The sequence below is a fragment of the Buceros rhinoceros genome, unplaced genomic scaffold (assembly GCF_000710305.1).
Source record: "Buceros rhinoceros silvestris isolate BGI_N320 unplaced genomic scaffold, ASM71030v1 scaffold9254, whole genome shotgun sequence".
In the NCBI taxonomy this organism is placed as follows: domain Eukaryota; kingdom Metazoa; phylum Chordata; class Aves; order Bucerotiformes; family Bucerotidae; genus Buceros; species Buceros rhinoceros.
In genome coordinates, this window is record NW_010410005.1 from 12,268 (window position 1) to 26,219 (window position 13,952).

Consider the following 13,952-nt stretch of genomic DNA (forward strand, 5'->3'; position numbering starts at 1 on the left):
CATAGCAAAGGCTAAGGTTGCTCCCCAAAGATCCACAGTAAAATACTTAAAAGCTGAAAAAAATTATTGGGTAGCAAATACTTGACTTTTGTGTATTTTTAATACCACCCTCAGTGTATGTCTGCCTTCCTGTAGATACCATTAAAGCAAAAATAAAGCTCCAGTTCAAGAACCCAGAGCAGCTGCCTACCTAGTACATGCATAGAGTCATTAGGAAATTCACCTTCCTTAATTTTTTATTTCATCAAGAATTCCAACTGTGCAAAACATCTTAATCTCACCCATCTACTCCATACATGAGGCTGAAAGATCTAGATATGTAGAGAACAGACAACATTTGATGTAATGGTAATAACTGCTCCCTGCTGGGGAACACCAGCCCTTGGACTCAGCATTACTCTGAAGTCCCTGCAGAGGAAAAGCAATGACGGAATGCCACAGCAGTACACAAGCTCCGTGCTGAGAACATCTAATCTACAAGTCACTTTCTTACACAGATTTTGCACAGGATTCTCAGATAGACTTTGTAGACAAAGACAGGCAAAGGAGACTAGACATTTATCTGCATTAGTATCTTTCATGAACAGCCCAGAGCCCCCAGCAAAAAGCAAGTGGGTGAGTTTAGAGGAAACTCCCTTAAGCTTCAGGAGATGAGACACTTTTCAAAGTAATGCTCATGAACGCTAGTTACTACTATAAGCTTGAATAAGCTAATGAAAGTAGAATACTGGAACGCTGTGTCCAACGCGTGGTGAGTTTTCCAGTTGTTTTGGTGGTTACCAAGCACAATTTTGAACACTTTTTCTTGAATGTCTAGGTGGGGTTCGGTACCTCTTCGTTCTGTCAAAGCAGAGCACTGATACTGTTTGCAGAGCTCTTCACGCTACATTAGGTACATCTCTTACCAAACGCAATGGCTGAGCATTTTCATAAAGCATGACTGGAGTTATACTCAGGAAACACGGTTGAACTAATGATCTTTCCCACCTCAGCACCACAGTTATATTACTTCAGCTTCTTCAGGATGACCTTTTACTTTTATGATACTTGCAGATAAAGCTACTGTTCTACTGTGCCTATGTTTGAGCAACAGTACTTCAATGCTGTGGAAGAATGCCTGACTGCTTAAAAAAAAATCTCTACTGCAAGCATCAATTAAGGATTAGCAATTCAGACAGCTTTTAAACAGGCGGGAAGGTAGGGATTTTAAAGCTTGCAGGAGTTGAGAAAATGCTACAGCATTTTTTGATTCACCCTGACAAGTTCAGTGGGCACAAGCAAGACAAGACCTCCATGTACTTCCTGGAACCGACCTATCTGTCAGGCCAGCACAGTGACTCACCCGGTGCCCTTTTCTTTGATAAAATGATTGTTAACAAGGTACAGCAACTTTCTGCAGTCACTTCTATGCTGGCTCTGGCACGCAGAGCAACCCCATCTCCTGGTTCTATTTGTTCTCATTTACTTGGACTGAAATAAAGGAATGAAGGTTCAAGTTGGTCCATTAGGAGAGCAATTCAAATGCTGCTCTCTAACATTACAGAAAGCCAAAGCTGCTCATGTTTCACAGAAATACCAAATATGCTAAAACACATAGTGGCAGTCCAAAGAAGGAAAAGAAAAAAATTAAGCCTGGAACTGAGAAAAAGTACAAAAAGAAAGCTCCAAGGAAAAACCTAAATGTTTTAGACTGAGGGGAAATCAAAGAATACTAAAAAAACCACCCACAAACAAGAAAGATGGTGGATGATACAGCCCAGTTTTTGTAGTCAGGACCAGCACCTGACATAACTGCCCTGACAACCTGACTTAGTAGTTCTCTCACAGTACTGGTATCTAATCCTCAACAGTTCATCTTCCAGATGCACGAATGCTTGAATTTCTGTAAATACAAGATTAACAATATTTAACAAAGCGGAAACTGGACCAGTAGATACTTTGTTACACTGTTTCAGCTGCCTCTAAACAAAGGACCAGTTTCTGGAACAAACAGTTGGATACAATGGTCCTGAGCTGGTTTTCGTGCACTTTATCCTGGATTTTTTCCAAAGGCAAAACTGAAGTTTATCCTTTAGTAAGAGAGAAGTTTATATATTACTTGTAAAGTTCTCCTTTTCTTGTTATAAAGAAAGAAAACTTGCACCTTCTTCGAAAAGATTTGTATTTTTTAGGGGGCTATTGAGATTGACTTGAAGAACACCTCAGCAACCACGTGAAGTTTTTAAAGATCAATGCACATACTAACACCTTCAAAAAACACAAGCAAAAAACTTCACTCACCTTTGTTAGAAACCAGGTTCTCTACGGTTATGTTTGCTGCTACGTTAGCCGGTGAAGGATGTACTCCTCTCGCAGTACCAAAAAGACCTGAGGAGTTTTTTGATCCTTTCAGGTCAGGCTCTCAATTCTACGGTGGTTTTAAACTAAACACAGACTACTGTAGCAGTATCGCTGGCTGCCAGATCATGTTGCATATTTGCAGATGGAACAACACTACGTTTTTTAAGTTATGAAATGCAATTGCATCTGAACATGAAAAACATTAAGTCAAAATATGTAAATTTACTGTCATAAAAGGAATGACATTGTTTCCATTCTACACACTTGGGTGAAAAAATTGTTAAAAAGTCAAGAAACAAAAATGCATAAAATTGGTAATAGGCAACAATATACAAAGTTTCAGATATAAAATCATGACTTGTATAGTTTGTTACTTGCATCTTTTCACAAGAGGAAATTAAAAGAACCACACATCACTGAACTTCTACACAAGCTTCTTGTGTTTCAACGTCATTTATTGAGGAGTGAATGAGATACTGTCAGACATGCCAAAGAGACTTCACATTCAAGGGCTGGAAGCTGAACAGCTTTCCTCACTGAGTCACTGTACAAGTTGTTTTGGGGAATCTGGAAGAGCGATCAATGAGGTCTTCATGCTCGATGTTTGTCTTCAGTTTCTTCTTCTTTTGATCTACTAACTTGTTGGGCAGAAGGACACTTTCTACCCTAAAAAGACTCACACTCCAATTAATACAATTAACACTAGATGTAAAGAAACGTTTATCTGTTATAACGTACATCTACCGCTGAAGGTCTTAAAGCTGTTTCTTAATTAATTATGTCTAATGAGAAAATTCAACTTGTTTCCCTTTCACCATCGTATGGATGGCTTATACCGTTAGAAAAATACTCTTCAGTGCTATTGTAGGGTTTACAGGAAACTTCTTCCATGTTGTGGGATAGAAACCAATTTAAACACCGTTCTGAAAGAATGCTTCTTCCTGCTGCCACTGCCTGTAGGTTGCAGAAGAATAGCCTACACGCACTATAGTTCTGTTTTTACTCAAAAAAAGAAACAAAAGAAACCTAAACAATAGGGTAAACATTTATTTGGAGTTAGTTTTCTTGCAGATGATAATTAAGGCCCTTCAAGCAGAGTTCAGGAGCTCCTGTATGGCTGCCTGTTGATCTGCATTGAGTTGTGATATGCATTCTGTCCACAGTTGTCCGGATGTCTAGAAAACAAATGAGAAGTTGTCTTTATGCAGGCTGACAAGTTTCCAAGGCACAGGATAAACTTTTATGTTTACAAAGCTCAGCACTCACTGGGCTTATTCCTGTAATATATATGCCAGAGAAAACAGACTGAAATCTTCAGTTATCCACAGTCCTACATAGGTTCAACTACAAATGTTCTAAAATGCTGAAAAGAGGCAAGCTCTGGTAAAATAGCAGTAGAGTAATTGATGTGAAACTCCTGGGAACTCCCTATAATTAAGTGGGTCAATTGACAATTGATGCTCTTAAGTTAACCATAGCCTACACCATTTGTTCTGTTTTGCACTGAAGTTAAACGATCAATGTGAAGGCAAAGCTGAACCATGCCTAAATGCTCTTGGGCAGAGGTGCACTTTCAGAGGAAGGGAGCACTGTGATTACAGCATGACACACGTTACGTACGCTAAATGCGTATACATGCCAACTTCTGCTGCGCACACACGATGTTACTCCTTAGTGAAAGAACAGTAAATTACTTCCCAGAGAGAAAAGGACACACAGCATCTACCTGGGTAGTTGTAACCCCACGTTTTCCTGCCCCTCAGTATACCTCATCTGTGTTACCACAGACCTTGGCTGAGACATTAGCTTTTAAAGTCACCATCAGCAGGGACTACTTCTAATGGTACCAGAAAATGCTGAAAATTAAAAAAGGTTAGAGAAAAAGTGTTTACTCTCATATCAACAGAAGCTGGAAGCAACTGGCACTTTTCTTTAGAAGGACAATGACAGGAGAAAACAACTGCAGGTGACTGGCTGTAGGTCTTTAGAATGGCTTTTATGATAGCAGTATACTTGAAGTAAATTGTTAGAATTGTTTTAAGTAATATTTGTTATATTTTAGGTTTAGATATATTATAATGCCCCTTTCTCACACACTTTAAAAAAAAGCATATAAAAATGGATTCACAGAATTCAAAGGAATTTGAACGCAAAGTCCTCAAATAGAGTTGGTGGTTTTAGTTTTAAATAATACTAGGCACTTAAACTTTCAAGGTATGATCAAATATTGCAGAATTAAATGTGCTCTGCCAGTATTTCTGACACATACATAAATACACTGAATTGTTTCTGGCCTGAGAATACCTAAGCATGAGGAAAAAAAAAATATGTTTAATTCCAACTGTGACCATAATGTTGCTCATGTCAGATACTGGCAGTGGAACAGCTTACTGAGACCATTAGAAAAAAAAGAAAAGTCTTTCTCCTGGAACCTGGGAAGCAGCAGCAGGAGGCAGATGTTAGCAGCTACACAGCCTTTAAAGTTCTTACCATGGTATAAAACTTTCAACAGTGCTTTACTAAAGTCAAAGTACTATATGTGAAGAGATACAGGATTGGTAACAGTGTGCCAAAATTGTACTTCTTAAAAAACCATGACCTTTAAGATTTTCCCCCCACAGTCTGAAGGTAAATCATTTAACCAATGCTGAAATCTTGCATTTACTGTTCCTATTCCTGGCCAAGTCAAAACTGTTCTATACACAACTAATCTATACATGTATGTACCATTGTATTATTAAAAAAAAAAAAAAAAATCAACCTCACATTTAGGGTAAAGTGAACAAATGCATTAGCATACCCCTATATAAAGTTCCAAACCCAGACTTTGATTACTAACAGTACAGATTCATATGTGTCAGACAGAACATAGAGCAGCCACTTACACCACTTTTCATTTTGAAACTTCTCTTGATTTCATTCTTTTTATGCCTTCAGAGTTATAACAACTCATTTTCTATATCAGAGATAACAGATCTCATGAGCTGATACACTCATCCAAGTGAATACTTTCCAAAATTCAGTATTCCTAAAATTCTTGACTCTGAATTTTGTCAAAGAAAGACAGGTAGAATGGATGATAATTGAACAGCTGCTGCTCCAAATCCTCAACACGGTTTTCTAAGCTAGATGCTTGCCAGACACTCTTCTTCCTGTCAAGTACTGTCAAGTACATCCACCTGATAACATTTGGCCCCAGATCAGATCCGCCTATGAGCACTATCACTTACAACACTGTAGCGAGGTGCAACTTAAATACTTGGACATCCCCATCACCCAGCACCATAAATACTCATTATGGCATAAAGGCAGCGAACCTTGAGGCAGTTCCCCAGAGGCAGAGAAAACACTGAACAGCCACCTGTATTTGCACTGGATTTAAGAGGGCAGTAGTAAAATTACTTCCCCAGCCTCTGCTGTATTTACAAGTTACCTCAGGGTGCTGGGGACCTTTACGGGAACCACATGTTGGATCAAATCTTGCAGTACAGTCAACTGATACAAAGTTAGGCAGATTTCTCTCCAGATTTTAATTTCTGACTCAGGAAAAAAACCGCCATGAACAACTAATACTGGCTAGCATGTTAGTCATCTAGCTGCATATATCTTAAAACTCCTTTTTTTCGTAATTAATAAGCTTCTGAAGTTTATCAGAAGAGACAGACTTTATCCAAGTGCAAATGCTACCAGATTTTATCATTAATGGTTCAAGGAATATCTAAGGATCTCCAAGATTGCTGGTTGAAGCACTGTTCTCTAAGGAGACAAAGCTCTCAAAATTCGTTTAACTGGTTTGTTACCTCTGGAAGTAGGTTCTAAATGTTCCCTTCATACCTAAGCAAGCATTTATTTACCTGCACTTGGCGAACAACATTAGCCAACCGTGTGATACATGGATCTTCCTGTTTAATAGCTTCATGAATTTCACCATCCGCAATTATACCGAATATTCTGGGAAGATTAGAGTTGTTGGGACCAAGGACAACTGGGTTGTTGCTGTTACGATCAAGACATACATTACAAATAAATTAACATTTAACTAAAAGAAAATATTAAGGTAAGCATTTTACATGTAAGTTGAGTGGTTCTAAAATATCTTATTCTAAAGCTGCTTATTTACATCTAAGTTTCACTTAGCTGAGTAAGTATGCATAGCTTTGTTGCCTGCTGACAGAATGTTCCCTCTCCTGTTAATATTTAACCCGCTGATTCTTTAATCAGCCTACAATTTATCAGGAAGGAGTTTTGAACTTTACAGAATGGTTGAGTTCCATGCAGATGGAACTGTAAATAGTGTGACAGAAATACCTTGCCTAAAAGGGCTTATTCCTCTCTCTCTCAAAGCTGCAAGGGGGAGGAGCTTGAGTTACTGGCATCAGTGACTTCAGCTCTCCACTAGCACTCTTACTGACACAGCAAGTAAGTAGTTCTGCTCCCTCTTTCCAGCCAAGTGTTGAGGGTAGAGGAGTAGTGGCAACCAGGGATCTGGGTGGAATACATCATTTATGTCCAGCCCTACTACCAAGCACTGCTGGAATGCAGTCTGTGAATGCAGGAGTGACGGAGCTCTAGAGCAGTATGCAGCAAGGCCAAGCGACCTGCACAGAGCTGGGTACAAAAGTGTGCTACTACTGTAACTCCTGATTTCTATATATGAGCGTATACGCACACATGTCAGTATTATTATGGTGTCGCTATACAATTGTACCACACAACTAGGACCTCAGTTCCCACCATTCACTTTGAAACCTTGCCTTAATAAAGCACCAAGACATACAAGGTATTCCCACAGCAGAAAAGACTGTAGGAAATCCACGTTACTTCCTTTCTGGTTTTCTATCAAGATATAATACAGTTTCAGCCAGAACATGGCTGCTACATGTAATTGCAGAAGCTGGCATTCTTCCACTCAATTATAAAGTGCAACTTGCACCCACACTAGAAGAATTGTCTTTTTTTCCCCCCCCCTCTGTTGACCTATTGGAGGGAACACAGATTTGAAGAGCAAGCTGTGGGAGACAAGATGCTTTCAGTAATAACTGAAATTATTATTACAAACTTAAGGGAGATCAGACTGTACTAGGAATTTATCTGTACTTTTCCACCTCATACTTCATTTGGTTGTTACTCAAGCTTTTGGAAAGGTGCAAAACTACTTTAAAAGGTTATAAAAAGAAGGCTGCAGGAGCACGTGTGTCGCTCTTAAGTAAAAAGACGTGATTGGTAATTAATGCTAGTATGTAAGCAGAGTATCAGAAATTTTCCTGAAATTTCTGTAGAAGTTCACAGTTGATCCCTTCCCATCAGATGCATATAAAGCAGCCAGGATTCTTTTTCAATCCACACAGACATTAGTTAGAATGCTGTTTTATTAAGTAGCCAGTGTACTCAGTAACATCGTGGAAGGCTCAGTTCTGACATCTCAAATTATCTTTTCTAAAGCATATGTAGATTAACCTGGCAGCTTCTCAGTTTTGGAAAATGAATGCAAGGAAAATACCTGCAAACAGGCTTGCTTTCTGCATTAACGCCAAGACTTTGCCTTACCTCTCAATTAAGTCACACAGATAATTGAAAGTATGAACAGCCTCTTCTTTATCTTCATGAAGTGGAAGCCATGATAACCAGTGTGGCAGGACTTCTTCAACATTTACACAGCCAGGTTTGAACTTCATTATCTTTCCTACAGCTGATATGCAGTTCTCTGTTGCATTGACATTCTCTTTGGTTTTGGCATCTGGTGACTGAATGACTCTCACCAGCAATGGAAGCGCCTCTAAATGTAAAAGAACACAAGAATAAAGTCTGATGCACAACCAAGTTACATTTTATTAACATCACAAATTCTACATGAGACTACCACCTATATTAAAAATGGGAATTTTTGTGGCCCAAACACCAAAATCCAGACATCCCAATGTCTCACTACTTCTAGATTCTTCCCTGCTCAGTATCACCATGTGAAAAACAAACAGATAAAGGTATGCAAAGACAAAGAAGATAACAACTACTGAAAAGTTTGGATTTGCTTTATTAAAAAAAAAAATCTCTCTCTGTCACACAATTGGAGCTATGCCACTTGTAATTTGTAAGAATTGTAATTTATAAGAAAAACATAAATAACAAGCATTATCTTTTTAATCTAACTGATTCTACACATGTGGGATGATGAAAAGCACCGATAGAGTGAAGTTCACATTAATTTGGACTGTGGTGTATGTCTACGGTCTGTGCCTGTTGTGTATTTTATCGCTTGTGTGCACACATATTTATGTACACATACACACCTCCTGCCACTAAAGAGTGCACTAGGAAAAGCTCACAGAATTAGTCTCTGGTAAATCCACCTGGCATGGTTTAGATAGTAAAAATCAACCATCAAGGAAAATGTAAATTTCCTTGCTAGGTTAATAGCAATTACAGTTTTTTCATAGTCATGTGGGTAACACACTTTTAAATGAACATTAGTGGTTTTAATTACTAGTGTCCATGCAGACTTCAGAGCACTCTACATGCATGCAGGAACAATTGCCCTTGTGCTGTTCTGCTAAAAAACAATGCTCAAGTTGTGAAATTCTCTATCAGATGTGGAATTGTGCAGAAAGTGCACTTCAAAATAACTCCAATTACTGAGGAAGAGCGAGATCTCACTACTTCATTTTGTTGAGTAAGTAGCAGCTTTGCAGCTAAGGAATACACAATGACACTTGCTATATTAATTTCACTGAATTAGATTTTTTAAGAATTTAGCAGCTATAGAAAAGTATGATAAACGCTAAGCTAGATGAGGATGCTCTTATGGGGCTGATAAAGATTACAGAACTGCAGAAACATTGGTCATCAAACCAATGTGCACTGAATGCAGAACAACGATGCTGGACTTTTCTGCAAAGCAGGGTTTGTTCCATGGAAGTCTACAAGGTCCAGACAAAGCGAGTCTGCATTTTATACCTTAGGTTTTCATGAGTGCTGAAGCTAAATCCCATTTGTGTTTCGCAATACTCCTTAATACTAATGGATGAATCTGTAGGTATTTATATCCTTGGAGCCATAAGATCAGGAGAGCGTCAAAACCAATCAACATAGTGTCCTCCCTACACCTTAGCAGACAAGTTTTAACTCATCTAGAAAACAGATGTATTCTCACATAGATGTTGTGGCAGATAACCCCTAAAAACCCCTTTTGACTATGAAACAGTATCTTCTAGAATAATTTTTTTTTTTCCCCAAGGACTGACCACTCTGACAGTCAGTGGTGCTCTTGCACCACCAAAAGTTGAGGCCACTGATGTGATTTAGGAAACATATGCAGTTGATTCACTCACTGTTCTCAAAGAATAGCTGGCACTCTTCCATCCACATAAGAAACAGAAGCAGTCACATAGTTGTAACCTTGTAACCCCATTTAGAAAGTTACTTCATTTGCTGTAGTTGTTCCTTCAACCTTATTTCTTTACTAATTCTATTTTTAATTTTTTTGTTTCATCATAATAGAGCTCTTGAGCCATTTACAAATTTTCCCTATATTCCTGTATTTCTTTTTCAACCCATTGCCAAAACCACTAGTGCTAACACATCTGCTTTTTCTGAATAGTCTTGAGTCTTTACATACTGCTACAAACTTGCAATAGAACAATGTGCCAGTGCTATATATTATTCAGTAAATAAATTAAATTATAAACAAATGCTCACAAACATAGTATTTTCAGAGAATATAGTAAAACCTGTGGGGTAGAAAGCTTCTCATGCTGTGGACTGACTTTGTTTCCAATCATAGCACATCTTTATCTATTAAAATAAATCACAAAGTTCTTTTATGTACACACAAAAGAATTTAAAATAATTTCGAGGTGCCTGCTACTAAGCTGTATGCTGTAATGAAGTTATTCTATATAAACATCCAACTAACAGAAACCAAGTGTCTGGGTTTAATCAATGATTGTTTGTGCAAACAGAAAGAGGAAAGGATCAAAGTTGTTACAAAGTTTAAGTGGGGCAAGGTAAAGCCTAGTGAGTGAGAAAAAAAAATTAGACTTCAACAGATGCTAAAACCCTGTAAAACTCCAAAATCAGAACTGTCTTGACCTTGCTCTATTGATGTAGGCAAGACTTGTGTTAAAGCCCTAATTTACCCTATTACATGGTTCTTATTTTCTTACATCATTTAATTCAGTTTTAAGATCCATGTGAAATGAGACAGAAGACGAAATATTTTCTTAAAAAAGGAATAAAACCCCTCTGATAAAGGATGTTAATTAGTGCGCAAAACTAACATTGTTGACTGGCAAGAAGAGTGCTAGCAGACAATAATTTCTTTAAACAGGGGATGACTTTGAAGTTTTAGAGAAACTCAAGTTATTCAGAAGAAAGCAGACAATGGGCAGTTCTAACATGCATTATCATACTAATTGCATTTCTTAGACACAGAAATCAGTCGTCTTCTTTTTATATAACAGGAAAGCAGAGAGCCACATTAGTTGTATTGCAGGCTACTTCTTACTATAGGTCACTTGTATAATTTTTCCAGACATCGAAAGGGTTTTGCATAATAGGTAACCACATTAACATTAATAAAAAGCAACTATGAGACAGGTGTGCACCAGGAAGCTATTTTTTATAAAATGAACATTTGCACGTCAGACCATATTTTTAAAAAAAATATGTAAATCAAGTTTGTCAAGTGTGACAACAGAAATGCTGCTAAGCAGGACATCATTAAAATCCCAAGGAATTCAGGTACTTTACCTACCTGTGCAAAAAGGACGATAGCTGTCCCCACCAAATTGTGCCATAACTCCAACACCGTAGGCAGCTGCTTGCCTAACCTCTGGACTGTTGTCACATATTGACTGTAGCATTGGCCTCAGGAAGTATTCAGCATATTTGAACGAGGAAGGGCTGCAGTGCTCTACAATATCGTCAAAAATGCAGAGTCCCCACTGCCTGTCTGGCCATGGCCTATGTGGACACTGCATCAAAAGTAAGTAACCACCTTAATTTAAGCCACCTTAAAATCGATAATTTCTGTACAATGACTGTATCAACAAAATAATCACAGTAACAGTGGTCTAGTATTCGTGTTAAAATCTTCCTGAATTAAATTTAATCCTATAAATGCATAATTTCCTGTAGTGATACTTGCAGCAATACCATAAACAAAACAAAATCCAGGTGAATATCTAAGGTTCTTTAAAGAATGACGATTTTAGGCTAAATCTTTTACATTTATTTGACACTCGGTTACCTATTTCAGTCTCAATTTTCCCTAATAGTCTGCAACACTTTTTTGGTACTCTTCCTGAAATCCATTTTAGAGAGTGTTGGACACACCCAGGCAAATTAAATTTCTCAAAATAGTTGTGTGTGTCCATGATCTGGGGTCTTGCAACACATTCCACTAAACCAGGTTGCTCATCCAGCCTGGCCTTCATCAAGTTGCACTGGAACAGCAGTGCAGCTATTCAAAAAAGCATAACAACTTCATATTTAATCAGAATAAACCTTCAGCTGCCTCTACTTTGCAAAATGCTAATTGCCACATTCTACCTACCAAGTTCTCTAACATTCCAGCACTGAAGGCCTCTTAACACATCAGAAAAAAAAAAAAAAGTAAAATTTAAAGAAAGTAAGGTACTTACAATTAGGTTGACAATTAGTGAAAGTAGCCTTTCAAACCATGGCAGTACCTTCTCCTTATGACTGCTGAATATTGAGTGCAAAATGTCCGATACTTTCGTCAAAATATAAACATCACTGTCATCCTGACAGAAAAAGGATACAACTCACATTATGACTAATCTTTAAAATAGAGGTAGTCACATGAAATGCTAAGGTCTCTAAACTAATGGAATAAAGTTTAATGATTTGTTTTTGTAAAACCAATCTGTTTAACTCTTATTTTTCAACTCTTGGACTAATCATAGAATGGTAAGATCATAGAACGGTTCGGGTTGGACAGATCTTGAAAGAAGATTTAGTCCAACCCCCCTGCCATGGGCAGGGACACATTCCACTAAACGAGGTTGCTCATCCAACCTGGCCTTGATCAAGACCCATCTGACCTGGCATTGATCACTTCCAGTGATGGGGCATCCATAACTTCTCTGGGCAACCTGTTCCAGTATTTTGACACCCTCATTGCAAAAAACAAACAAACAAAACAAAACAAACCAAGAAGTCTTCTTTATGTTCAATTTTAACCTATCCTTTTTTAGTTTAAAACTGTTGCCCCTTGTACTGTCACTCCAAGTCTTGGTAAAAGATTTCTTATGCTCTCTTTATATATTGAAAGACCACTATAAGCTCTCCCCGGAGTCTTCTCCAGGCTGAACAACCCCAAATCTCTCAGCCTGTCCTCACAGGAGAGGTGCTCTGGCCCTCTGATAATTTTTGTGGCCCTCCTCTGGATCTGCTCCATTAGGTCAACGTCTTTCTTGTACTGGGGAGCCCAGAGGTGAATGCTCAGGTGCAAGTCTCAAAAGAGCAGAGTAGCGAATCACCTCCCTCAACCTGCTGGACACACTTCTTTTTATGCAGCCAGGATATGGTTGGCCTTCCGGGCTGCGAGCACGCGTTGCCTGCTTATGTACAATTTTTCCATCCACCAGTATCCACAAGTCCTTCTCGGCAGGACTGCTCTCTATCCCTTTGTCTGCCAGCCTGCATTGCTATTGAGGACTGTCCCATACAGGTGCAGGACCTTGCACTTGAACTTGTTGAACTTCACAAGTTTCACACAGGCCCACATCTCAAGCCTGTCCAGGTCCCTCTGGATGCCTCAAACGCATTAACTGCACCACTCAGCTTGATGTCATCTGCAAACTCAACTCCACTACCTGTGCTGTTAATAAAGATACTGAACAGTACTGGTCCCAATAGACCCCTGAGAGACACCCCTTGATACTGATCTCTGCTTGGACACTGAGCCACTGAATGCAACTCTGGATATGGACACTTCATTATCCACTGAATAGTCCATTCATCATATTCATCCCTCCCCAATTTAGTAACAAGGTTGTGTGGGACCATGTCAAAGGCCTTACAGAAGATAGATGACATCAGTTGTTCTTTCTTAATCCACCAACGCAGTCACTCCATCACAGAAGCCACCAGATTAGTCAGGCATGATCTGCTCCTTGTGAAGCCACATCAGCTGTCTCTAATCACCTCCCTGTCTTCCACACGCCTTGACACAGCTTCCAGGAGAACCTGTTCCGTGATCTTGCCAGGCATAGAGTGAGATTGACTGGTTCCCAGAGTCCTCCTTTTTACCCTTCTTAAAAAACCAAGTCAATTGCTAGTACTCAATTGCCTAGGACTCAAAGGCTTGTTTCTGGAACTGCTGCTTCAGTGAATTTCCTTTACAGAAGGTCCTTTTCCTCTTCTGTACCTGACAGGTACTGTAACAAGCTTTTAGTGAAAAATAAACTGCCTTTGTGAAGAAGACTATGGCAAAAATATAAGGAATATTAATCCTCTTCCTATTTTAGCTTAATTTCTCATCTTGCCCAATTAATGCATTAAATTCACGAAGTAAAGATCCTTAGCTTAGATTCAGCTATCAATTCATGTTACATCTGCAAACCAGGGCTGTTCCCTAAACACACTTGTGT

At 38.7% G+C, this 13,952-nt stretch overlaps 1 protein-coding gene across 1 annotated transcript in view; it reads right to left on the reverse strand.

Annotated features, from left to right (window-relative positions):
• Positions 1–2,757: 2,757 nt before the first annotated feature.
• Positions 2,758–13,952, reverse strand: part of IPO5 (importin 5) — a 38,181-nt gene continuing 26,986 nt past the window's right edge. Inside the window, exons 21-25 of the mRNA XM_010135439.1 lie at positions 11,979–12,101; positions 11,090–11,309; positions 7,888–8,116; positions 6,195–6,336; positions 2,758–3,515 (exon numbers count right to left, since the gene is read on the reverse strand). Coding sequence (XP_010133741.1) covers positions 3,429–3,515; positions 6,195–6,336; positions 7,888–8,116; positions 11,090–11,309; positions 11,979–12,101 — 801 coding nt within the window. The 3' untranslated portion in view covers positions 2,758–3,428. The remainder of the gene's footprint in view (positions 3,516–6,194; positions 6,337–7,887; positions 8,117–11,089; positions 11,310–11,978; positions 12,102–13,952) is intronic.